At 32.8% G+C, this 27,314-nt stretch overlaps 2 protein-coding genes across 2 annotated transcripts in view; one reads left to right on the top strand and one right to left on the bottom strand.

Annotated features, from left to right (window-relative positions):
* The window catches only part of LOC139516255 (eIF-2-alpha kinase GCN2-like), a 135,586-nt gene that overhangs the window by 93,453 nt on the left and 14,819 nt on the right, over positions 1-27,314 (bottom strand). The window contains exon 7 of the mRNA XM_071306252.1: positions 26,902-27,029. Within this exon, the coding sequence (XP_071162353.1) occupies positions 26,902-27,029 (128 nt within the window). The remainder of the gene's footprint in view (positions 1-26,901; positions 27,030-27,314) is intronic.
* Positions 12,968-14,931, top strand: LOC139516237 (uncharacterized). Its single transcript, XM_071306228.1, has one exon. The coding sequence runs from the start codon at positions 13,029-13,031 to the stop codon at positions 14,715-14,717; it is 1,689 nt and encodes a 562-aa protein (XP_071162329.1). The 5' UTR covers positions 12,968-13,028; the 3' UTR covers positions 14,718-14,931.

Raw genomic sequence — 27,314 nt, 5'->3', positions numbered from 1 at the left:
ATTAATAACAATTACAGTACTATTTAACGGTAGAGCTCGGATTTAACGGGGACTATTATGCTATTAGAATGATAGTCCCAGCAAGTTAACAACTTGATCATCAAAAGGACGGTTGTGTTTATTTACTTGTGCACTCTATTGTGGGACCTCGTGTCATCATGAATGATACATTTTATTGTGTATTTAAATTGATTAAGGAATAACGCAAGATTGCAGAGAAGCCAATTAGAATAACGTATTATAATGAAACATATATCTAATGTTATTATAACATTGTACATGTCCTCCTAATGATACATCTAATAGTTGCCACTGGACATTAAACAGCTAACTATAAATTCATCCGTCATATTCTTATTTTTGTTATAATGTGAAAATCCAACAACATGATGATATAATAATTATTGCAGATTTCACTGGTGAAATACGTGGGAAATAATTGTAAACAAAACCACTCAATAACATCCCTACGCCACAAATTAAAATCTAGCCTTTTCACATTAATATACGTTATTTTCATAAATCTATTCTAAATAATTTTAAACAATTTTAAATCAAACGGTATTTTTTCTTATTTGCCATTAAAAAAACCCAATTATTTGCATTACTTATTTTAAACAGATCGATTGTTTTTCAATGGTCGGTGCCTGTCAGAATTTATAAAACCGTGTTTGCCAGAAAGAAAGCTACATAGAACAGGAAAACAACAATGTATTAGAAATACTTCAAGATCCTACGTGTATATTCTAGTTTCTGTTGTAATGTGGTGTAATGCAAAAAAAAGTTAATTCCTGAATACTGATTTGTACCCATCAAGCATTTGGGGTTAATAACAAATCTATGGTAGTCTCTTCTTCTTTACTCGCAAAGTATTCGACTAAATCATGTTTTATTAATGAAAATTGCTCATTGCTGGCGAATATTAAACATTGATCTCTGGGTTTTCAATTGTTTAGTTGTTAGGTTACTGTCTGATCTCGCAAACCTGATATTTTATGGTCATTATTGTTTGCATCCAATTGCACCAATGCATTAAAAAGATATAAACGCGACACCGTACGAGAGTCGTTAATCGTTATTTTACATAAACTATTAGTATTTTCTTTCTTTAACGAAATACGAAACCACTTCTCGCAATTTGCTTTGGGGTTATTGTGCTTGTCTTTTGACAAAAAATAGCCTTGTTTCAAAAACAAAACGTATAAGAGTAATATTTAAAACTGAACTAGAGTGAAGAGATAGGAAGTAGGAATTTCGAATTTTAATTGAATGTTCTAAATCTTAGTGTATTTCTGATATATGATTGTACAGACTCAAAAATATCTTTGTTTTCTGAAATAGATAGATAGATAGATACTTTATTCTTTAAAAACTAAATACAAGTTTTCAGAGAAACATACAATATAATTACAGATACAATAGTTGAAATGAAAGGTCACCGTCACCAGCCAATGAAAGCAAAATGGATATAGTAGATCTTTCTAATTTTGAAAACAATATTTCTCTTGCTTCGTTGATAAAAGGGCACTTAAGAAATAGTGAATACTATCCTCAACAGGATGACCACAGCTTGCGGAATTGGGTTTAATATTGATAAGGTATATATCTGCATTTGAATAAATGTACCATATTTCTCAACTGCACTGGTATTAAACTGATAACCGTAACTGGAATTACGACTATCCCAATGTGGCGACGGCAGATATATGTCAAATTTTTACAGCCATTTTTTCTCAAATGTAGCATGTTTCTGTCAAAAGTTACTCAGCTGCAAGGTTTTTCTATACCATTACATCATATTTGAATCGTAACGGTGCACTGGAATTGTCTAAGCGCTTTGAACATTGCCGTTGAAAAATTTTGCCAACATCTGTTACAGAAGAAGGTTGTCAAAGTTGAGAAAAACGCTTGGTACTTTTATATACTTTGTGGAAAGATAGAAAAACATTATAATTTTCGTCAGAACTCAAAGACTCGTCACCAGAGAACAAGACATAAATTGTAACATTGACAACAAAACATTGATTTCATTTATCATTGTAAGCCTTTGTGAATAAAAATTGTTATAATATAATAGATGAATAATAATTGTTTGATATGTCCCATTGTCTACGGAATATTTTTAAGATCAATAATTTCAAATTTGTATACCAAACTTTTAAAATTTTACTCGGCGTTTATAAATAGCATTGAAAGTACAACATCTTATAACCGATAATCATTGATAAATGTAAATGAGCCACTCTTTCTCAGGTTGAGATGGAATATGTTCGTTATTTGATTTAACGAGTTTAACAGTCAAAACCCCTGAAATATCGTCTCTTGACAAGAACGAAAAATGGCGAAACAGAACTTCCAACAGCGGACAAGGATTTCTTATTATACAATATTCTTTCAATGGATGTTTTAAATGCATTGTAGAACTTATCAATTAAGACATTTTGAAATATGAAGTTACATGCATGAAGAAGTTTGTCTGACGTATAAAAATTGAAATAAAGCATGACGGGAGTTAAGAGAAAAAAGGCAGTATGGCCATCTTGCGAAATAGAAAAGTCATGATGACTTAATGAAAAACAAGTCAGGATAAATTAATAACTAAGAAATGAAGGACAGAATAGAGTGTAAAATTAAAAAAAAAAGCAGGACTACATTTACATTGAGATATCATTGAAAAGGGGCGTACATCCTCTACGCCCCCTCTGAATCTGCCACTGGATATCTAGTTTCACTGAAAAAGAATGAATTTGCGCAACAACTTAATTACGCCAATTCTTATTTTACATGTTTTATTGTAAAAACTGCAGCATTCATTTGCGCCAATAAAACAACCATTTAATTGCGCAAATATTATAGACTTGTTTTCAGATGTTTGTTCTTAGTGCATTGAGGAGGTCCTTTCCGGTATTGACAGGTACAAGCAAAGGGTCTCCTTAGTGCACTTAGAACAAAATAGTGCACTTAGGACCTGATGGGATGATAGAACTGACACAAAAACATGACATAAAAATGGAGACTTTCTTAAAGTACTTAATTTCAAATTTTATAATCATATCTTTAGTAATTATACAGTTATTTAACAGTTGAAGTCAGTATTCTAATGTTACATGTACGTGCAAATAAGTAAATCGTTTCGAGGTAAATATGACACAACTAATAAAATTGGAAATGGAAATGGGGAATGTGTAAAGTTCCATTTATTGGCGCAATTCATATTATAAAAAAGAAAGAAGAGATGGGCGCGATCCAAACCTTTACAATTTGACAAATTACAACTGACCGTTTTGACAAACCAGTAAATTCTTCGTCCGGGGATATGCAGCTGACATTAATCTTCCTTCAGTAACTTTACAATACCCAGCCGTGTCATTTCCGTATATTGTACATGTAGATAGCACGTGTGATACATGTATATACACCAGAAATACCCATTCAAGTGATTTTTTTATTTTTAGAAGAACTCCATATCGGGTAACATTAAATATACATACACATAAAATTACAATTGAAAAAAGAATGTTAATAATAAGTTCAAATGTTGTTTTTATTAAATGCACCTACAACATGTAAGTACGTATTCGTAAACTTATGTTGTTACTTTATTTCATATAAATTTTATTTTTCTCGTTGTGTTGCTTGTCCATTAATTGACGTTTACGCTATATTTTTTGTTCGGTATTTGTGAAAACCTGCTCATCTATCAATTTCACAAGAAATATAAAATAGTCGTAAGTCATGAACACTGAAGTTTAACTTGTTATCAATTTTTCGTATACGCAAAAAGATAGAATTAAATGAAACACTTTAAAGCTGTTTAAATCATGCAGTGAATTTTCAAAAATATAGTTTTGAAAAACCGGTTATTTTTGTTTAATACTTTTTCTGTCCCTTTTCTTAAAAATTAGGACGCGTGTCACTGGTAAATATAGAACTAGTCAACTATGAATAATCACAAACAACAAATTGTTGAATCTTTTATCATTTGTTCTGTTAAATCAAAGACATGACTAGTACATGTATTCTATTATCCGGGATAAATTATTCACAATGATAAAGACATAAGGGATGATTTAGAAATTGGCATGTTGTGTATACACCTATCTATTGGTGAACACTTATATGTTGCCCACTAGCCGTCCTTATGTGATTTTTGTTGTTTGGTGGCGAGTATCTCGTTGTCGTTCAACTAGGTTGGTCCCCTCCGTAAAACATTCAGTATGCCTTCGGAATATACAAATATTATTGTCAAGAATTTCAATAACGGCCGGGAAACAGACTATCGTTTAACCCACTATGATCTCCTACAGTTTCAATATATATTTTTCTTAAGACTTTGCTCAGAGGAAAGTAATAGAATAGGTTTGGATATACATTTTAAATCCCCAAAATTTTATTTTAAACTATTAATTTTGAAGACGTGTGTTATCTAAACGAAGTCTAAATGGTCACCAAATCACCTGTGTATTGTCTGTTTGGGTTTATTATTTTAAGCATAAAGTTTATAAATCCATCTCTGAACACACATTATACATGTATAGCATTAAGTAAAAGTAAACATTAAACGTATGAATGGCGGAAAAGAAATATCTGAAAACGATAGATGGATGTTGGATGTGTACGGATTGATAGTTTAGTCTTAGTTGCATGATTTTTTTTATTAGTTGTTAGTGACTTTGAACTAGCTGTCAGATAACTGCGAATACTCTCAGATTTGTTCATTGTGTCTTTTTGTGTCGGGATGTATAAGTACCGGGCCGCGTCCACTTGTATTTTTGTCCATCTGATGAGTTAAGCCTTTTTCATCTGATTTTTATAGTTCGTTCTTATGTTGTACTGTTATACCACTGTCCCAGGTTAGGTGGAGGGTGGGGATCCCGCTAACATGTTTAACCCCGCCACATAATTTATGTATGTGCCTGTCACAAGTCAGGAGCCTGTAATTCAGTGGTTGTCATTTGGTTATGTGTTACATATTTGTTTTTCGTTCATTTTTTTACATAAATAAGGCCGTTAGTTTTCTCGTTTGAATTGTTTTACATTGTCTTATCGGGGCCTTTTATAGCTCACTATGCGGTATGGGCTTTGCTCATTGTTGAAGGCCGTACGGTGACCTATAGTTGTTAATGTCTGTGTCATTTTGGTCTTTTGTGGATAGTTGTTTCATTGGCAATCATACCACATCTTCTTTTTTATACTATCAGTACACTATTCTATCAACATGTGTTTGGTGTCCATTTTACAATATATTGTTTAAGAATTTAGTGTTTTCTTATTCATTCTGACATCTGTGTCCATGGCTGTTAACAAGAAATTGCGAAGACGTTATGCTTATCTGTTCACCTTTAAAAATGATTTTTCAACAGAATATTATATCTATAAAATTGTTTAATTTTTGTTTTTCTTTGCGAAAACAAAATGGCCCTCAAGCTAAATGTCATCGTCATCGGCATGTATAAAAGAAGACGATAAACACTTTAGAATATACACCACCTGCTGGATCTTTTTACCTGGGCACATATCTCGTTACGTAACAAGTATGAATGTAAAATTCTCGATATGGTACATGTATATTCAGCCAAATATACACGGTATCTCTGGACTGGGGTATTTAAGATATTTTGATCTGATAATGAAACATGTAAATATATTTGTGCTTTATGTAAAAAAAAAATGCATTTAACCATTTTATTTTTAAAACTTCTTTAAAATAAGTTGACTTTGAGCATATATTAGGTGAATATTAGATTAAATTTGGGAAGTCGTGTATATCCCATTTGTCAGGTGAGAAATAAAAAAAAATATCAGCTGGGTTTAAGAGTTGCAAATATTAACAAATTAAATTAATTTTTTATTTGTGTTCCTCAATAGTGTTTGCTAAATATATGTTTTCTCGAATGCCGAAAAGTGAAAAGTTTTTAATACGTGTAAATCCCGAATTCACACAAACGACGTTTATAAATGGTCTGTTCAAGAGTTTAGTTACACTTTTCAAAATATTTCAGACACGTAAATAATATAGGTTATTAGTGCTAGCTTCACAAAGAAAATATCCACTGACATGCATAATATCTAATGTCATGGGCCACGCATGGACTGTCTTTTTTATAGGGATGCCCATGTGGCACATCAAAGATAAGATTGATTTAACCATTGTACTTTAGAATTGCAACAAATCTTAAATTCTGAAAATCACTTGAATACATTAACCTGTTATCTTGTCGACTTTACAGCTTATTTCCTAATGCTTGTAGAGTAAAATTTTGGTAGGCTTGCTTGCTCTGTTGGTATAAACATGAATTCAAGCTTTGTAAATAACATTGACATCTTCAAACAATGTAGAGGCACATTTTAATCTGTATATATTATATTTAAATTTGATTGGACATTATCCCAATTACAATTGTAAAATATACAAACTAAACAATCAAGCTAACAAAAGTCTCGCTTTACATATGCATTGGGAAATTAGCTGTAAAACCAACATACAGATAGCCGTTATATCCTGAGAAGAGATCACAGTTAAACAAATCTTATAGTTTTCACGGGAACGAATATTTTGTTTAAACGTTGTAGTGATCAGCTCATCAATGACGTAATTTAAAAAATAAGACGACAAGGTCGAAAATAGTCATAGACGTCTTATATTTATAGCAAATAAACTCATCAAAGATACCAGGACTAAATTTTGTATATACGCCAGACGCGCGTTTCGTCTAAAAAAGACTCATCAGTGACGCTCAAATCCAAAAAAGTTAAAAAGGCCAAATAAAGTACGAAGTTGAAGAGCATTGAGGACCAAAATTCCTAAAGGTTTTGCCAAATACAGCGAAGGTAATCTATGCCTGAGGTAGAAAAGCAATTATAGGCAACAATACGGCCTTCAATAACGAGAAAAACATTGACATATACTCGACCGATCATTAAAAGGCCCCGACATAAAAATGTGATTTTTATTAAACAGAGTGAATTCATATATGCTTACAGAAAAACAAAAAAGTCAGTTATAAATAAAAATACGGATAAACAATTCTTTTTTTCAGCTATCTTATGATCAAAAACAAGCTTCTGTACTAGTTTAGTAGAAATACAGGATAGTTTAAGAAAGTTATTAGAGTTTCAAACACTTTAACCACAAAGTGAATATTTGTGGTTTGTGGATCGCCATGTCTCGCTTTTGCAACAAAAGTCGCAGGCTCAACAAAAATGTAATAAACTGTTATACTTTGCGAAACATGTGTATCTTCTATGTCAGTTTGTATTGGTAAACAAACTCTATACATTTTTTACTATTTTAAAATATCTTTATAAAATATTACTAGAAAACTTAAAAAAGTGATCTTACGGAACAAGCAAACGAAATTGAAAGAAACAAAAATAAGTAGAAAATACACTTTTACATAGAAGTAAAAACTATAGCAGACAGAAAAGCAAAATAGATACGGCAGTAATAACTATACCATAAAAAACAAGAACAACATAGATTACAATCGCGTGTCGATAGAACATTAAATAACTTTCTAATTACTTAAGATATGATTATAAAACTTGAAATTATTTATTTCTAAAACGTAAACTTAGATATGCAATGTCCTTTGTGTCAATTTTATCATTCCATCAGGTCCTTAGTGCAATTTTTTTGTTCTTTGCACTAAAGGGGTCATTTTCGGTATTTCTACGGACCCCCAAAAAAAAAGATTTAAAGGACAAAACGTTATTATATGGATTGTTTTTTTTTTTCGGAAAATGTTTCTTTTGGCAAATATTTGAAGAAAAAAATATCAACTTTTACATATTCAATACATTTTAGGTAAACACCTAGAGTTACAAATATACGACCATACATTTTTGATAGAAAAAAATGCATTTTCGATATCGTTTATCTTTTTAACTATACTAAATTTGCGGTTTTGTGACATGAGCATGTAGTTTAAATAATGTCGTCAATAGTGTTAGAAAGAAGCTATCAAAAATTATTTAGAACCTTATACTACACATACGGAGGTACATGTATGATACCATGACAGGTGAACGTATGATATAACTGTGAAATAGCCATTGTAATTGCCACGTTATTTTATGGATCGTTGATTTTATTACCTTTGGATTATTGGCACGTGCCATCGAACTTAATCTTTATAGACCGTATATTAACGCATACATACGTTAATTGTACAGTTTAGAAGGAGAAGACGAAGAAGAATTATTTATAATAGTGCAATCTGAAAAAACAAATAAATACATATTTTATATCAAATAAGTTTTTTATTCAAATGAAAGAAAGGATAAGCGCATTTACAAAAAGATGTACTAAGACATATACTCGATGCTGAACTTAACATTAGGTTATATTGTTTTAATCTATGAGGATCTGGAGGGGGGTTCTTCATTTCTGTATTCTTTAATGTTTTATAGTAGGCCGGGTTTTTTCTTTATACTTTTTGTCTATTAATATCAATTCTTTATATTCAAGCACCTTATTATTCTCCATTCTTTATATTTTTTTTCCATTTTCTCTATTATTCATATTTATAGCCGATCATTCTCTTTTCTGTAAAACCTATCGACATCCTTCTCTTTCCGATGGTATGTTATTTATAGTTTTAACACTCTCACTTCACGGCCTTAGAGCAGTTTCAGAAGCTTAGTTCAAACGGAGACATGGTTCCCTGATGCGGCCTGATGAGGATAACGAAATTAACGATATAAATTATCTGACATATAAAATACTTGTATTTTGCGTTGATCGTTCCAGATGAAGTAAAATCCAGAAACGTGATTTGGACGTATGAAATTTATAAGATGTTGTTGTCACTCTTTTGTTAGTGTTACGTCCAAAATTTGCAATTACTTTTTTCAAAGAATAAGTAGATAAATACATAAATTAACACCAGAAAATAAAAAAATAAAAAATAAAATCAGAAACAGTTATTGGCGAATAATTTATTTCTACAACAAAACAAGCTAACAAAACTGTATAATATATAATTTATTCTCTTATACCTTAAACAAAGACCAACAGAAATAAAAAGCCAACGAATGATTTTATGTTTAATAATTCAAAATAATATACATTTTTTATTCTAGCATTTATAATACAATGTATCATCCACATAAAGGGGCGTAACTCCTAATATCATTCTAACACACTAAACGGATCTTAACCCGATCTGAAAGCTTTGAAATTTACTTTTTATGATTGGTCTTAATTTGTCCAAAACAGTCTTAACAGACTTGATTGAACGCTAGAGCCTTCCATCTTGATTAACTTGACATGACTGAACAGACTTGACATAACATATCTGAACAGTGTCTTAAAATCTGAACAGTCTCAACGTATTTCTCTAGCGGTAAATTAAGTCGATCAAGACTTGATCAGACCAAAATGACCGTTTCAGACTTTAATCTGGCTACTAGTGAATTGGTTATGATTGTTATTGGTTGTATTTACCACCTACTGATCAAGGAACAATTCTAAATATTGGTTGGTTGGTTTGGATAAGTGTGTTGGGTGATCAATTGATTGATTGATTTGATGACTGATAACTTGATTAATTATTTAGCAGTAATTACAGTTAGAAATTAAAGTTATATTGATCTATTGATTGATTGATTTGTTGATTGATAAGTTGATTAATTATTTAGCAGTAATCACAGGTAGAAATGAAAGTTCATATTGATCAATTGATTGATAGTTTTTATTTGTGGAGGAAGCAGAAGTATCAACAGAGATCCGAGACAATCCACCCAACTACTGGTTGTTTGATAGATTGATTGTTTGAATTTAACACCACTTTCACATATGGTTATATTAAAGTGATCCTAGGGAAAACAAGATTACCTACAGAGACCAAACAAAAATCCACCAAATTACTGGTTGTTTAACTGATTTATTGTTGGTGTTAAATATAAAAAAGAAGATGTGGTATGATTGCCAATGAGACAACTATCCACAAAAGACCAAAATGACACAGACATTAACAACTATAGGTCACCGTACGGCCTTCAACAATGAGCAAAGCCCATACCGCATAGTCAGCTATAAAAGGCCCCGATAAGACAATGTAAAACAATTCAAACTAGAAAACTAACGGCCTTATTTATGTAAAGAAAATGAACGAAAATCAAATATGTAACACATAAACAAACGACAACCACTGAATTACAGGCTCCTGACTTGGGACAGGCACATACATAAATAATGTGGCGAGGTTAAACATGTTAGCAGGATCCCAACCCTCCCCCTAACTAGCACAGTGGTATAACAGTACAACATAAGAACGAACTATAAAAATCAGTCGAAAAAGGCTCAACTCATCAGATGGACAAACATACAAGTGGACGTGGCCTGGTACTTATACATCCCGACACAAAAAGACACAATGAACAGATCTGAGAGTACTCGCAGTTATCTGACAGCTAGTTCAAAGCCATTAACAACTAATAAAAAAATAATCTAAGACTTAACACCACTTTCCCACTTGGCTTTATAACATGTATATGGACCATATTTATTGTTTGAATAATCATGAGTACATAGCAAGAACCATCATCCTTTGGCAGGCAACTTATTACAGTAATAGTCTTAATTAGCTATTAAACCAAGAGTTCCAAATGGTGAAGTTGAAATCATCCCTTCGTAAATTTTACGGACGCCATCACGAGTTGGTTGACCGTTATGGAATAACCGTTTCACAAATGATTTCGGATATGTTCCTTATGTCGTAACTACAATCCCCTTCCCTTTCATGAATATGACCTACCGAATTAGACTATTTACCGGATTTGTAATCACTTAAGCAACACGACGGGTGCCACATGTGGAGCAGGATCTGCTTACCCTTCCGGAGCACCTGAGATCACCCCTAGTTTTTGGTGGGGTTCGTGTTGTTTATTCTTTAGTTTTCTATGTTGTGTCGTGTGTACTATTGTTTTTCTGTTTGTCTTTTTTATTTTTAGCCATGGCGTTGTCAGTTTGTTTTAGATTTATGAGTTTGACTGTCCCTTTGGTATCTTTCGTCCCTCTTTTAAGATCAGAGTAAAAAACCACCTTACCAAGGTGGGTGCAAACTGACAGCCTCAGTGTTGACAGACTAGTTTTCAATGTTTATGACCTAATCACACTACTCTCTAACACTTACTTCTCTGCTTAATAAAAAAACAAGCCCAAAGAAATGCTGTAGAAAAACACAAATTGACAAATTGACAGTGAGAAATGAAAAGGGTAATAAAAAAGTGTGGAAGATTGAAATTGTCCTACCAGGATATCATTATTCATAATAAATGACATCATGCTAACTGTCGTCAGATACTGTTCAAATGATAGATATCAGACAAATATACGTATATGAATAAGAGATCATCTTTAATCAGATTTGTGATGTTTTAAATGGAGATAAATTGTCAATTTAGGGTGCTCCTGTAATACTAATAGCAAAAACATAACAAGAGTGCACACACTGAAATGTCTCGCCTTCTTTACTAATCATTGATATATATTGATAGTCCTAAGTATAAAGCTTTATTACAACTGTCACATAAACGTTTACATTAACCAAGATAACTAAACAAAGACCAATGAACCATGAAAATGAGGTCAAGGTCAGATGAACCATGTCAGGCTGACATGTACAGCTAACAATGCTTCCATAATACAAATATAGTTGACCTAATACTTATAGTTTAAGAAAAATAGACCAAAACACAAAAACTTAAGACTGAGCAATGAACCGTGAAAATGAGGTCAAGGTCAAATAAAACCTGCGCGACTAATATATAAATCATAAAATATTTCCATACACTAAATATAGTTGACCTATGGCGTATAGTATCAGATAAAAAGACCAAAACTCAAACCAGGTGCTCCGCAGGGCGCAGCTTTATACGACCGCAGAGGTCGAACCCTGAACAGTTGGGGCAAGTATGGACAAAACATTCAAGCGTGATACAGCTCTGAATTTGGATTGTGATCAAATTTTTGACATTACATGTTTTTTTTTACACAAAACAAATGTCAAGATTTTACAAATCAATTAAAGATTTCTTCTTCAAACTTATTTAAATCTAAAATTAAATAGTTGACACAGCATAGGTTTCTGACACAGAATGAATGTGGTCTAATGAACTTAAAATTTTTTTTTTGCCTTTGAGCAATTCACTATGCTGTTGAATATTAATCCTCTAAAAAAAATGTTTGAAGAAATTTTCTTTTTATTTATGAAATCTGAAATGAGAAAAATTTAACCCCCCCACTGTTGGTTTTCCTGTTTAAATTGTTTAAACTGGTCATTTTGGGGGCTTTTATAGCTTGCTGTTCGATTTGAGCCAAAGCTTTGTGTCGAAGACCCAGGCGCGGATCCAGGGGGGGGGGGAGGGGTGGTTCCGGAGGTTGGAACCCCCCTTTTTTTTGGACGATTAATGCATTTGAATAGGGACATGTAATTGGAACCCCCTTTGTCCTGGGTTAGGAACCCCCCCCCTTTTTAAAATGGCTGGATCCGCCCCTGAGACCTTACTTTAACCTATAATGTTTGTTTACACATTGTGAAATGGATGGAGTGTTGTCTCATTGGCAATCATACCACATCTTCTAATATCTATTAGCAGTAACTTGGGAATAATATGCAGCAAATTGATAAAGGTCGGAATAACTTGTTTAGATTTTGTGTTCTCATTTGAAACTGCTGAAGCTGGTATTAATTTACATAAAATGGGGATCTCTAACACTGTTCTGATTCAATCTATTCACAATAAAATCTCTGGACCTGTATAAACATTTTCAAATTTGCTTTAACATGGTTTTCATCAGTTTTTTACTTTATGAAAAACTTATACTTATCAAAAGTTTATCATATATTTATCAGTATCCTCAATTTCAAATATGATATCACTGAATATACATAACTACCTATCTTGTGCATTATCAAAAAATAGATACTATGGTACAATCATATGACACATCTACATTACACCAAGAAATTAGTTTAACTGAATATTTTTTTCTATATCATACAACTTGTGACAAACTTAATATGGCATGTCCTCAACCACATGGAAGTGGTCAAGTACCTATTAAATGTGGATTATGTGAAACAGATAGATCTATACAATGGAAATGCATGGATTGCAGTATTCTGATGTGTAGTCATTGCAAGGACAAGGTTCATTCCAAATTTAAAAACGCACTTGATCATAAAATCATCAGTAGAGAAGAGATTGGATTGCATACTGAAGAACTGGACTTTACCAATATTAAATGTGATAAACATGCTGGACAATCATCATGTCTTTACTGTAATACATGTGAAGTTCTTGTGTGTCCAACCTGTGTTGCCAAAGTTCATAAGAAGCATGATTTAATCGAAATTAGTGATGCATACAATATCAAAGTAGAAAGACTTAAAAAAGGACAAAGTAAAATGCAGAAGAGTAATTATAAAATCAACGCAAAGAAAGACCAGCTCAATAAACTAGTGTCCGCTGAAAATATAAAGTATAACAAGGAAAAAAGAAATATTCAAAGTCATGAGGAAACCGTAAAAGAGCAAGTAGAACAATATTTTAAAGAACTCAAAAATAAATTGGAGCAGAATCATGAAACTGTTTTAACATCAGTCAAATCTGATCTTAATGCTATATCATTATTCACAACCCAGAAAGAGGATAAAATCACTGAAGTCCAGAACTGTATTGACCTTTCCAATGCCTCTGAATTCTTCAAAGAGGTCAAGAAGATGGAGAAATTCACTGAAACTCAAGAACCACGAACCAGGCCTAGCTATACTTCTTCACCAACATTTGTTCCAGGAAATTTGAACCAATCTCACATTGGATCCCTACAAGATGATGGAAACTTGTCAGCAGAAATAAACATCTCCCTAGTCATCAATAATAAGTACCAGACTGAACTTGAAGCAATAGCATATGTAAGTCCATGCCTTGACCAATCACTTTGGATAAGTTCAGGTGCTTATAAAGTGTTACAGAGAGTAAAACCTGAAGGAACCAACCTAAAGGTGATGTCTGAATTTAACATTGATGTGTGTGGAATGGCAGTTACTCCATCTAATCAACTCCTTCTGTGTGTTTTGGGGGAAACAAGGTTACAACAAATCAGCAGTAGTGGTGAACTGACTGATTCTGTTTATGATGTATCACCTTTACTTCCCAATGCTATCCATGTTATCAGTGACAATAAACTTATAGTAGGAGCTGGTAATGGTGAACTAAAAAGAAGTGCTGTGATCATAATGAACAAGAAAGGAGACAAGGAGACTGTGTATGAATATGATGAACATAATCAACCTTTATTTAATAACCCTTGGTATATAACCATTACGAGTAATGGAAATATACATGTAGTGGATAAGATTTCAGATGATTCCCGTGGTAAAGTAGTGATCTTAGGACAAGAAGGACATATAATAAACCAGTATACAGGTCATCCAATCATCAGTAAGAGTAAACCATTCAAACCAGTAGACATTGTGACAACACCAAGGGACAATGTTGTTGTGAAAGGTCTGAATATTCCAATCTTACACATCCTCAATGACAATGGCCACTTGATTTCATATTTCAATACAAATGACATAGGAATAGAACGTCCTCATTCTCTTGCCTTCAACACAACTGGACAACTTTATATTGGATGTACTAAGGCTGTACGTGATGAAGCTAAGGATGCAAAGCTATATGTAATAAACATTGAAGGATTCTAAAACATTCAAACTTTTATGAAAAAGAAATATGTGAAATAGTATAAGGCAAACAATATTCATGTCATATGCATATGACAACAGGAATAACAGCTTACAAATGAACTTACAAGAACTGCTTAGACCAATATCTTGTGTTAAACTATATCAGTCAAGAAAGTCTTTTGCATCATAGCACTATATCTTTTCCTTTTTAATAAAAAAAATTACTTTTCAAGCTTACCATGGATCCCAACTAAAGCCAAAGATCATAATAAAAATTACCTTAATTGATAGTGACAAATATGTATAAAAGGAGACATAGTGTGTTGACAATAAGACAGCAACTTAAAAAAAAAAAGAGATCTAAACCAGAAAAATATATGCATCAACAAACAGTCTTCAATGATAAGTGAATATACCAGAATTATTATTATTAACCCTATCAAAAAATAAAATCAATTGTAGAAATAATTGTCAATGGACGTCTCCCCCTTTACTAACATAAATTTTTGGTTGGTTGATCCGTTGGTGATTGATTTTTGTTGGTTGTTCCAACATCCAACAAGATCTGAAGATATTTTCTAAATATTGGTTGGTTGGTTTATCGTTACCCAGTTATCAAAGTTAGAAATGAAAGTTTATATTGATCAATTGATTGATTTGTTGATTGATAAGTGGATTAATCGTTAAGCAGTTATCACAAGTAGAAATGAAAGTTCATATTGATCAATTGATTGATTGATTTGTTGATTGATGAGTTAATTATTTGTTAACATGGTTAAGGAGGCTCGTGGTTATAAAAAATTCAGAATATTTTTTTTTTTTTTTCATTACTATTTTTTTTTTTACTTTATTAGTTGTTACTTTATTAAACTGCAAAAATCATTCCAAAAAGTTAATTCGTTTTGACCCCAGATGACTTTCAAAATATATTTATCATCGAAAAAGCTCCAAATTATCTCCCTTTCGTGCAAAAATGCCATTTTTTTACATTAAAATTGAAATAGCTTTGTTAACTCATCGGTGACCTATATTTTTTTATTATTTTTTTCAAATAAGCTGTACTTAAACTACTCTATTGTAAAATTTGGGTGATTTCTGTAATTACGTTCTTTTTTTATTTCGATATTATCTTTATTTCTCGTATTAGTTCAACAGAAAAAAAGTAATTTTACAAAAATGTATACTTCTCTCGAAGGCAGATTGTGAGATTAAATGAACGGTGACCCCATGTTTTTATTCTATATTTCTATTAAGTATAAGATGAAGTTCATTTATAGAAAAACATAGGGAAATCCTATATAAGGAAAAAAAATGGTTTATACCCGCGAGCCCCCTTAATCAGTTATCACAGGTAGAAATGAAAGTTCATATTGATCAATAGATTGATTTTATTTGTGGAGGAAGCAGGAGTATCAACAGATATCCCTGAAAAATATGCCCAATTACTGGTTGCTTGATTGATTAATTGTTGGCGTTTAACACCACCTTCACACTTAGCTATTTTATGTGATCAGTTTTATTGGTGAAAAAGCACAAACAGAGACCAACCAAAAATCCGTCAAATTTTGATTGATTGATTGTTAGGATTTAACACAACTTTCACCTTTGGCTATATTAAGTAATCAGTTTTAATACTTGAGGGAGCAGGAGTACCAACAGAGACCCTAAATATCCACTTAATTACTGGTTGCTTGATTGATTGATAGTTGGGGTTTAACACAACTTTCACCTTTTGCTCTGTTCAGTTTATTGGTGGAGAAAGTAGGAGTACTAATACAGCTAAACAAACCTAACGACCAATTACTTGTTAATTAATTGATTGATTGTTGGTGTCTAAAACCACTTTTCTGACAATTGGTTATACTACGGTGATTAGTTTTATTGGTGAAGAAAACACGAGTAAAAACAGAGACCCACCAAAAGCAGGCAAACTCCATTCTAGTCAATTGAAATCTGAGTCAAAAGCACCTTGCCAAATTGAGTTGAAACTCACAACCTCAATGTTGACTTGCTAGTGTAAATGAACTACTAAGACAACTCATCCACTGAGACTGAAAACTAGCTATAAAAAATTGCAGGAGAAAAAAGTTAACTGACAAAGATTTACATTGATAATTGTAAACATTACATTCTAAACTTACTGTATAACAGAATGATCAAGTGTAGGAGCATGAAAGTGTCTTACCAGTATATCATTCATTCATAATAACTAACATGCTTAGAGTCTTCATATACTGTATAACTGATAAATATCAAACTAACATAAGAGAAAATGTCAGTTCATTTCTATAGGTTGCTAGATTTGATGTCAGGCTACACAATAACAAATATACAAATATAATGGATCTCATCCTGAATGTTTCTAAAAATTTGACAATCAAAAGAAAAATGAGTTTGTGATACATGAAATGATATTCATGGTCTCAAGTAGTTTATTTGGGCATGTTACATTGAACAACTGAGGAAACACATAAGTGATCAGATTGAGATGTATTGTACTGGACAATTTGCTTTGAAATGATTCATGAAAAATGATCTGACAACCAGACTCAAGGCTCCAAAAAAATTAATATGACACACGAAAAAGAAACAGAGGCCCAGACTCCATGCGCCAAAAAGTCCAACAAAAAAGAGCTGACACTCAGACTTGAGGCCAGAAACTTTAACCTGCAGCAGGACAAACTAATGAATGGACGGACGAACGCACAGACAAACAGACCCACAGATCAGAAAACATAATCAGGGAATAATAAATGGGGCATAAAAAAGGGGCATAAAAATTGTTGTGTTTGGCATTTGACAGGAACAGTGCATTTCAAGGGTATCATATGTACATTCCACTTATATATTTTCCATATTCTGCTGAACTGATTTTACAAGTTAATAACAGGTTCATCTAAATACTTATTAGCAGTATAATTGAGATTAATATGCAGCAATTCTAATCATATAGATCAGGATTACCTGAGGCACATATGAAAATACTGAATCTGCTTCTTATCTACACTAGAAACGAGGATCTCTAAGGCTTAAATTAAAATATTGTTTGTTTGCCCTTTACCGACCGACCCTATAAATTCGTTCCAACTGAAAATCTTTTAAATGTATTTACCAGCAATATTTTATTTTAATTTTTTTTCGTTCCTACCAAAAATCTTATATTTTGTATTTCCCGCTCAAAACTTTTTTAAAGGAATCCTCGGGTTTTATCTTCCCTGTATAAGGTTAAGTCCGTTTGGTATCACATGAGCGTTTGGCATGAACACTTGTATTTAGAGATTCAAAGCATTTGATTGAAGTCGATGTTGAAAGTATAACGACCGTTGCCCTTTATACTTGAAGAGCAGGGTTCATTCAAAAAAGTTCGTCCAATATGAAATTATCAACGTGTGTACGAAATATTTTGTTAACGGATGTTGTATCCATGTAGGGATGGCCTTTGGTGGTCCGTAGATCAGGATGATTATGTTAACGCTGCCTTCAACCAGCTTTGACATTTTATTTATATCTGACATGAACCAAAGTCCTGTAAATTTGAGAATAATTGGCAGTAAAATCGCCAAGTTTTCCTTACAGACCATTTATAAAAGCATGAAAAATACGTGAAATTGAGTTTCAAGTCTATTAGATTTTTATTGATAACACCGGGACACACGAAAATTTAAACACTCAGTCTCTAGAGTTGTAAGTAAAGTAAGACAAATGCTTAGTTTTAGTTCTTTTAACTGGTTGCACGACGATGATGGTGGGAAATGCACTGCCGGAAAGTGGCTTTATATTCTAGTCAAATATTCTTTTTATTTCACAGATATCATCTCTGATAATTTACGTTCAAAATTTTGATAAAATTGGTAGAATGTCGGAATTAAACAGGCTATAGATTGCACATTGTACAGCTGTTTCACAAACCATGCTAGAGAGATATATGATATTAATAAACCTTTCGGTCGAGTTAAGCGTACAAGGTACATGTACGTAGTACAGAATACCAGTGCAAGTAAAAACTGTTAAAAGTTCCAGACATATAAAAGTTGAAAATATGCTGCACAGCCCAATATTTTGATATTTGAAAACAAAATAGTAGTGCATATGAATTCACATTCTACATGATAATTTTTTTTCATAACTTCCTGGGACTATTATACTAATAGTCCCTGAAACTTTAATAATAGTAAAGATCAGTAAAATCCTACTTAAAACAAAAGCAAATACAGACAAAATGATATCATGCAGATTTTGTATCTATAAAATAAAATAGTATACCTACCTGCCTAACCATGACAAAAAATGTACCGAGCCAAGTTATTTTTTGGGAAAGAAAAATAAAATATTTTACCTACCTACCTACCCTGTTTCAAAAAATAGGGTCGGAGAAGGGCAAACAAACAATATTTTAATTTAGGCCTAAGGAGGTCTCATTGGGGGGTCTGATCCCAGATCCTGCTTATTAAGTGAGAATCCTGTATGAGTGGGGATTGGACCTTTATCGGGACTCCGGGATCGGGTGTTTTTAAGCTCGGGATTTCGGGATTGACCCTTTCGGGATCCGGGAATCCTTTTTTTCTGATTTCGGGACGTCGGGATTTACTTTATTTAAATTCGAGACCTCGGGATTATGTTTTTTTAAGTCCGGGATTTCGGGATCAGGACCCCTCCTATCCCCCCTCCTGTATCCCGCTTCTCATTGCCAAAATAGCACATGTAATTACCCATGTCCTGGCTGTCTTCGTTTCCCATTTTCACGCTTAATCATTTGATTTTTTTATGTGTTAAAATTCAACCAAGCCCGAATTACGCTTAGACCCCAATGAGTCCTATCTCTAACATTGTTCTGTTACAATTTATATTCAACAAAAATTCTGACATTTATGAATTTTTCTCAAAAAATTGCTAAAATCTTTATTCATATTAACTTACATAAACTGTACATTTCCCAGCTTCCTGTATATATTTTATAGCTAAGTAGTGAATAAGATTTTTATGTCTTAATCGAATCAAGCTGTGTATTTCTTGTTCAATGCTTGTAATCTGGAATAAAAAAGCAATAACTTTAATACCAAATTTGTATTGCCATTTGGACAACTGCAATACTTGAACTTTGATCATCATAAAACACTCACTTTTTCTTAAGATCATTAGCTATTTTCTGTCATAAATTCAATTTTTAGACATTTCTACCTTGTTATAATCATTAATGTACAATGAGGGATAAGGTGTATAATCATCAACAAAATACATGACATCACATAAAACACCAAATTTTTCCACACCTTTTGATGTCCCTATATTGTAACAAGAACTTGCCTACCCTTTCACAACCCCTGAGTTCACCCCTACTGAGTTTTATTGTCATTGCTTAATCTTTAATCTTCTATCTGGGGCCTTGTGGAAAGTTGTTTGTTTCTATGCCTTTATTCTCTGAATTTTCTTAAGTCTCTTTAGTTTCCATTTTCTCTATTCTTTCTGGTTATTTATGTCATTGGGTTGCTGTCTCATTTACATATACCCACATTTCTTTTTATTCAAATGTAAAAAATTACATTCATACAAATAAAGGCAACAGTAGTATACCGCTGTTCAAAACTCATAAATCCATGGACAAAAAACAAAATCGGGGTAACAAACTAAAACCGAGGGAAACGCATTAAATATAAGAGGAGAACAACGACATAACACCGAAACGTAACACACACAGAAACAGACCAAGCATCAGACAAAACACCACGAGAATAACAAATATAACATGAAAACCAAATACATGAATTTGGGATAGACAAGTACCGTGCCACGTCTTATCTCAATTTCTCAAAAATAAGAGAAAACACAAACGACTCAACGTTAAAATGCAACACACACAGAAACGAACAAAGTTACTGACAACTGCACAAAAGATATGCAAACACAAAAAAAAATATATTCAAAGGGAAATAACTCTGATTTTTAAATGTAAATTGGTCACATGTGAGACATAAAATTGAGAATGGAAATGGGGAATGTGTCAAAGAGACAACAACCAGACGATAAAACAGACAACAGCAGAAGGTCACTGATAGGTCTTCAATGCAGCAAGAAACTCCTGCACTGGAGGCGTCCTTCAGCTTGTATATATACAATATATGTACAGTCGACTCTCGTTATGTCGAAGTCAGCCGGACCAGAGAAATATTTCGAGATACACGTAGTTCGACTCAAACGAACACCGGAAGTTCGACAATCTAAGGGACACAACTCTTGCTTAGCTTGGTAAAGCTAAAATAAATCCGGGTGAATATGGCAAGGGGATCGATATTCTAGTATCAGATCGATGTATTTGTATGTCACAGTCTTTTATTGTTATGATGACATTATTTTTATTTATTCAATTCTTTCAATTAAAAAAAAAATCCTATGGTTTTTCCAAGAGAGTAATTTCCAATTGATAGTTTCTATATTCAGGTCGGTTATAGCTGACAAAAATTGTTTATTCTTGATTACAAGAGATTTAAGAAAATTTTGAGTTCTATTCATTATGTTTCATCTCAGTCTTTCTTTTCAAAAGAAAATATAACAAGATTAAAGACGCCGTTTGAGTAGTTTTTAGGTGATCATCAATGGAAGCCATAATCCTCACTTTATACACACCCAAGCTCATTAGCGTAAATCACAAATTAATTGTTTTGTAAACATTTTAAATACTTTTTCATGAACATTAACAATGTATCACTACTTATTTGTCAAAATTCTATAAAAGATAATCTAGGTAAACACTCATGAAAATAGCATGTCATAAATCAATACAATGGTCAGTGACCGGAAATTTAATTACACGTGTATTGTCAGATTAACTATTCAATCCATTTAAATCCCGGAGGTCATGTTTTGACATATGTGTATAAGTTCGAGATAAAAAATTAATTCTGAATGCTTTTGTTAACCTTGGAACCGTAAATTTAGTTCGACTCAACCGAAATTTCGACTCATCCAATTTCGACTCATCAGGAGTCGAATTACATACTTTTGTATGGAATAAAGTTCGGGACCACGTGAAAACTTCGACTCATCCGAAATTTCGAGTCAACCGAGTTCGAGACAACGAGAGTTAACTGTATATTGTTGGACAATATAAAATTTATTTGTCAAAGCTTTTCTCCTGTTTCGTAGCGAGTACAATTTATATTTTCAAAAATATACATACATTGATTTTATCCTGCAACTAAAACCCACTACTTGATCATTAGTCTGTTAAATTCAAATAATTGCCTATAATTTTAAAACAAATCGACATAGTTGAAACGTGGATGAATGTTCATGACAAAATTGTAGCGTAAGAAAAATTCTACTTAGACCTTGAAGGCATGTTTTTACTCTTAGTTTTCTTATTAGTCTCAAATTGTTTTCCCATCTTTAAGTTGTCCTTTCAATGACATTTACCAATTATTTGTTTTGAATCATTTCATTCATTTACCTGCTTTAAATAAGTAGCACCCTCCTTATCTTCATAATCAACTCTTTGAGTTCTCTTCTGTTTTATATGGCGCCACTTTAAAACCCATTCTGATATAGCTACTAATTCTACACTGGCTGTATCTATCCCAGCATACACTGTACTACCATGGACACTATGACCTACAAAAACATATGTTCTCTTAAATTCCATTTGCATATTAACTGTCAAGGAGCCAATTATCAATCCAATCATTAACACAAAATAAATAAATATGGATGAATGGACATGCAACATTAAAAGACAATAACAGTTTCAAAACACTCCTTACTGTCCTGTGCTTTGCAGAAAAACAGTGAAGCCGTGTAAATAAATATGTTTAAAACTAGTGAAGTAGTGAAACCAAAGGCTTCTGTTAGGTATCAAGTTCTGCCAACTGATATATAGACTATTTCCTGTATAAATATCCAATCATACTTCCAAGAAAATACTATATTTTCCCTATAGAAATTCTAATGACAAATTCTGTACATTTGTTTATGAATAATTGTGCATTTACCAATTTCATACTTGTAGACAATGATATGTATAAAGTGAAAACATTACCTAAACATGTGCCTCTATGTATTATTCTCTCTGATTTAGTATTGAAGGCTATAACCACTATCCCTCCAGTATGGTCTTTACATTGGGGATGTATTATAAAACATTACCTAAACATGTGCCTCTATGAATTGTTCTTTCTGATTTAGCATTGAAGGCAATATCCACTATCCCTCCAGTATGATCTTTACATTGGGGATATATTATAAAACATTACCTAAACATGTGCCTCTATGTATAGTTCTCTCTGATTTAGTATTGAAATCTATAACCACTATCCCATCAGTATGGTCTTTACATTGGGGATGTATTATAAAACATTACCTAAACATGTGCCTCTATGTATTGTTCTCTCTGATTTAGTATTGAAAGCTATAACCACTATCCCTCCAGTATGGTCTTTACATTGGGGATGTATTATAAAACATTACCTAAACATGTGCCTCTATGTATTGTTCTCTCTGATTTAGTATTGAAAGCTATAACCACTATCCCTCTAGTATGGTCTTTACATTGGGGATGTATTATAAAACATTACCTAAACATGTGCCTCTATGTATTATTCTCTCTGATTTAGTATTGAAAGCTATAACCACTATCCCTCCAGTATGATCTTTACATTGGGGATATATTATAAAACATTACCTAAACATGTGCCTCTATGTATTGTTCTCTCTGATTTAGTATTGAAGGCTATAACCACTTTCCCTCCAGTATTGTCTTTACATCGGGGATGTATTATAAAACATTACCTAAACATGTGCCTCTATGTATTATTCTCTCTGATTTAGTATTGAAAGCTATAACCACTATCCCTCCAGTATGATCTTTACATTGGGGATGTATTATAAAACATTACCTAAACATGTGACTCTATATATTGTTCTCTCTGATTTAGTATTGAAGGCTATAACTACTATCCCTCCAGTATGGTCTTTACATTGGTGATGTATTATAAAACATTACCTAAACATGTGACTCTATGTATTGTTCTCTCTGATTTAGCATTGAAGGCTATAACCACTATCCCTCCAGTATGGTCTTTACATTGGTGATGTATTATAAAACATTACCTAAACATGTGCCTCTATGTATTGTTCTCTCTGATTTAGTATTGAAGGCTATAACCACTATACCTCCAGGATGATCTTTATATTGGGGATGTATTATAGATCATTACCTAAACATGTGACTCTATGTATTGTTCTCTCTGATTTAGTATTGAAGGCTATAACCACTATCCCTCCAGTATGGTAATTACATTGGGGATGTATTATAAAACATTATCTAAACATGTGCCTCTATGAATTGTTCTTTCTGATTTACTATTGAAGGCAATAAACACTATCCCTCCAGTATGATCTTTACATTGGAGATGTATTATAGAACAGTACCTTAACATGTGCCTCTATGTATTGTTCTCTCTGATTTAGTATTGAAGGCTATAACCACTATCCCTCCAGTATGGTCTTTACATTGGGGATGTATTATAAAACATTACCTAAACATGTGCCTCTATGTATTGTACTCTCTGATTTTGTATTGAAGGCTATAACCACTATCCCTCCAGTATGGTCTTTACATTTGGGATGTATTATAGAACATTACCTAAACATGTGCCTCTATGTATTGTTCTCTCTGATTTCGTATTGAAATCTATAACCACTATCCCTCCAGTATGGTCTTTACATTGGGGATGTATTATAAAACATTACCTAAACATGTGCCTCTATGTATTGTTCTCTCTGATTTTGTATTGAAAGCTATAACCACTATCCCTCCAGTATAATCTTTACATTGGGGATGTATTATAGAACATTACCTAAACATGTGCCTCTATGTATTGTTCTCTCTGATTTCGTATTGAAATCTATAACCACTATCCCTCCAGTATGATCTTTAGATTGGGGATGTATTATAAAATATTACCTAAACATGTGCCTCTATGTATTGTTCTCTCTGATTTTGTATTGAAGGCTATAACCACTTTCCCTCCAGTATGATCTTTACATTGGGGATATATTATAAAACGTTACCTAAACATGTGCCTCTATGTATTGTTCTCTCTGATTTAGTATTGAAGGCTATAACCACTATCCCTCCAGTATGGTCTTTACATTGGGGATGTATTATAAAACATTACCTAAACATGTGCCTCTATGTATAGTTCTTTCTGATTTAGTGTTGAAGGCTATAACCACTATCCCTCCAGTATGGTATTTACATTGGGGATGTATTATAGAACATTACCTAAACATGTGCCTCTATGTATTGTTCTCTCTGATTTCGTATTGAAATCTATAACCACTATCCCTCCAGTATGGTCTTTACATTGGGGATGTATTATAAAACATTACCTAAACATGTGTCTGTATGTATTGTTCGCTCTGATTTAGTATTGAAGGCTATAACCACTATCCCTCCAGTATGATCTTTACATTGGGGATGTATTATAGAACATTACCTAAACATGTGCCTCTATGTATTGTTCTCTCTGATTTAGTATTGAAAGCTATAACCACTTTCCCTCCAGTATGGTCTTTACATTGGGGATGTATTATAAAACATTACCTAAACATGTGCCTCTATGTATTGTTCTCTCTGATTTAGTATTGAAGGCTATAACCACTATCCCTCCAGTATGGTCTTTACATTGGGGATGTATTATAAAACATAACCTAAACATGTGCCTCTATGTATTGTTCTCTCTGATTTAGTATTGAAGGTTATTACCACTATCCCTCCAGAATGGTCTTTACATTGGGGATGTATTATAAAACATTACCTAAACATGTGCCTCTATGTATTGTTCTCTCTGATTTAGTATTGAAGGCTATAACAACTATCCCTCCAGTATGATCTTTACATTGGGGATGTATTATAAAACATTACCTAAACATGTGCCTCTATGTATTGTTCTCTCTGATTTAGTATTGAAGGCTATTACCACTATCCCTCCAGAATGGTCTTTACATTGGGGATGTATTATAAAACATTACCTAAACATGTGCCTCTATGTATTGTTCTCTCTGATTTAGTATTGAAGACTATCACCACTATCCCTCCAGTATGGTCTTAAGATTGGGGATGTATTATAAAACATTACCTAAACATGTGCCTCTATGTATTGTTCTCTCTGATTTAGTATTGAAGGCTATAACCACTATCCCTCCAGTATGGTCTTTACATTGGGGATGTATTATAAAACATTAACTTAACATGTGCCTCTATGTATTGTTCTCTCTGATTTAGTATTGAAGACTATCACCACTATCCCTCCAGTATGATCTTTAGATTGGGGATGTATTATAAAACATTACCTTAACATGTGCCTCTATGTATTGTTCTCTCTGATTTAGTATTGAAGACTATCACCAATATCCCTCCAGTATGATCTTTAGATTGGGGATGTATTATAAAACATTACCTAAACATGTGCCTCTATGTATTGTTCTCTCTGATTTAGTATTGAAGGCTATAACCACTTTCCCTCCAGTATGGTCTTTACATTGGGGATGTATTATAAAACATTACCTAAACATGTGCCTCTATGTATTGTTCTCTCTGATTTAGTATTGAAGGCTATAACAACTATCCCTCCAGTATGATCTTTAGATTGGGGATGTATTATAAAACATTACCTAAACATGTGCCTCTATGTATTGTTCTCTCTGATTTAGTATTGAAGGCTATAACCACTATCCCTCCAGTATGATCTTTAGATTGGGGATGTATTATAAAACATTACCTAAACATGTGCCTCTATGTATTGTTCTCTCTGATTTAGTATTGAAGGCTATAACCACTATCCCTCCAGTATGATCTTTAGATTGGGGATGTATTATAAAACATTACCTAAACATGTGCCTCTATGTATTGTTCTCTCTGATTTAGTATTGAAGGCTATAACCACTATCCCTCCAGTATGATCTTTACATTGGGGATGTATTATAAAACATTACCTAAACATGTGCCTCTATGTATTGTTCTCTCTGATTTAGTATTGAAGGCTATCACCACTATCCCTCCAGTATGGTCTTTACATTGATGATGTATTATAAAACATTACCTAAACATGTGCCTCTATGTATTGTTCTCTCTGATTTAGTATTGAAGGCTATAGCCACTATCCCTCCAGTATGGTCTTTACATTGGGGATGTATTATAAAACATTACCTAAACATGTGCCTCTATGTATTGTTCTCTCTGATTTAGTATTGAAGGCTATAACCACTATCCCTCCAGTATGATCTTTACATTGGTGATCAGAATCATCGGTATCTCTCAATGGGGTACTGGTCCTCCTGAATATATCAAAATTAAAAATGTAAAATAAAATAATTTTAACTGAAAAATCACTCACTTGGATGATTACTGAAATAGTGCAAGTGGGACATACTACATGTATTTTTCATATGGATCAATGATTAACTTTTGACAATCTTTGATTTGTACAGACCATATCATATAAAATATCCATTAAGGGATATTCCATTAAAATGTTTGTGGGACTGTAGGAAGGGAAGTTTAATTATTGAATGTGGGTCATGGGTCTTTTTTCAGTATGCTTCTATTACTATTATTCAAAA

This window comes from Mytilus edulis, chromosome 3 (assembly GCF_963676685.1).
Source record: "Mytilus edulis chromosome 3, xbMytEdul2.2, whole genome shotgun sequence".
Classification (NCBI taxonomy): Eukaryota; Metazoa; Mollusca; class Bivalvia; order Mytilida; family Mytilidae; genus Mytilus; species Mytilus edulis.
The sequence above is the reverse complement of the archived record's forward strand: the minus strand, read 5'-3'. Positions and strand labels throughout refer to the sequence as shown.

Bases quoted from the DNA above. Each gene is read 5' to 3' on its own strand.
- LOC139516237 (XM_071306228.1), top strand. From the start codon at position 13,029: ATGGCATGTCCTCAACCACATGGAAGTGGTCAAGTACCTATTAAATGT.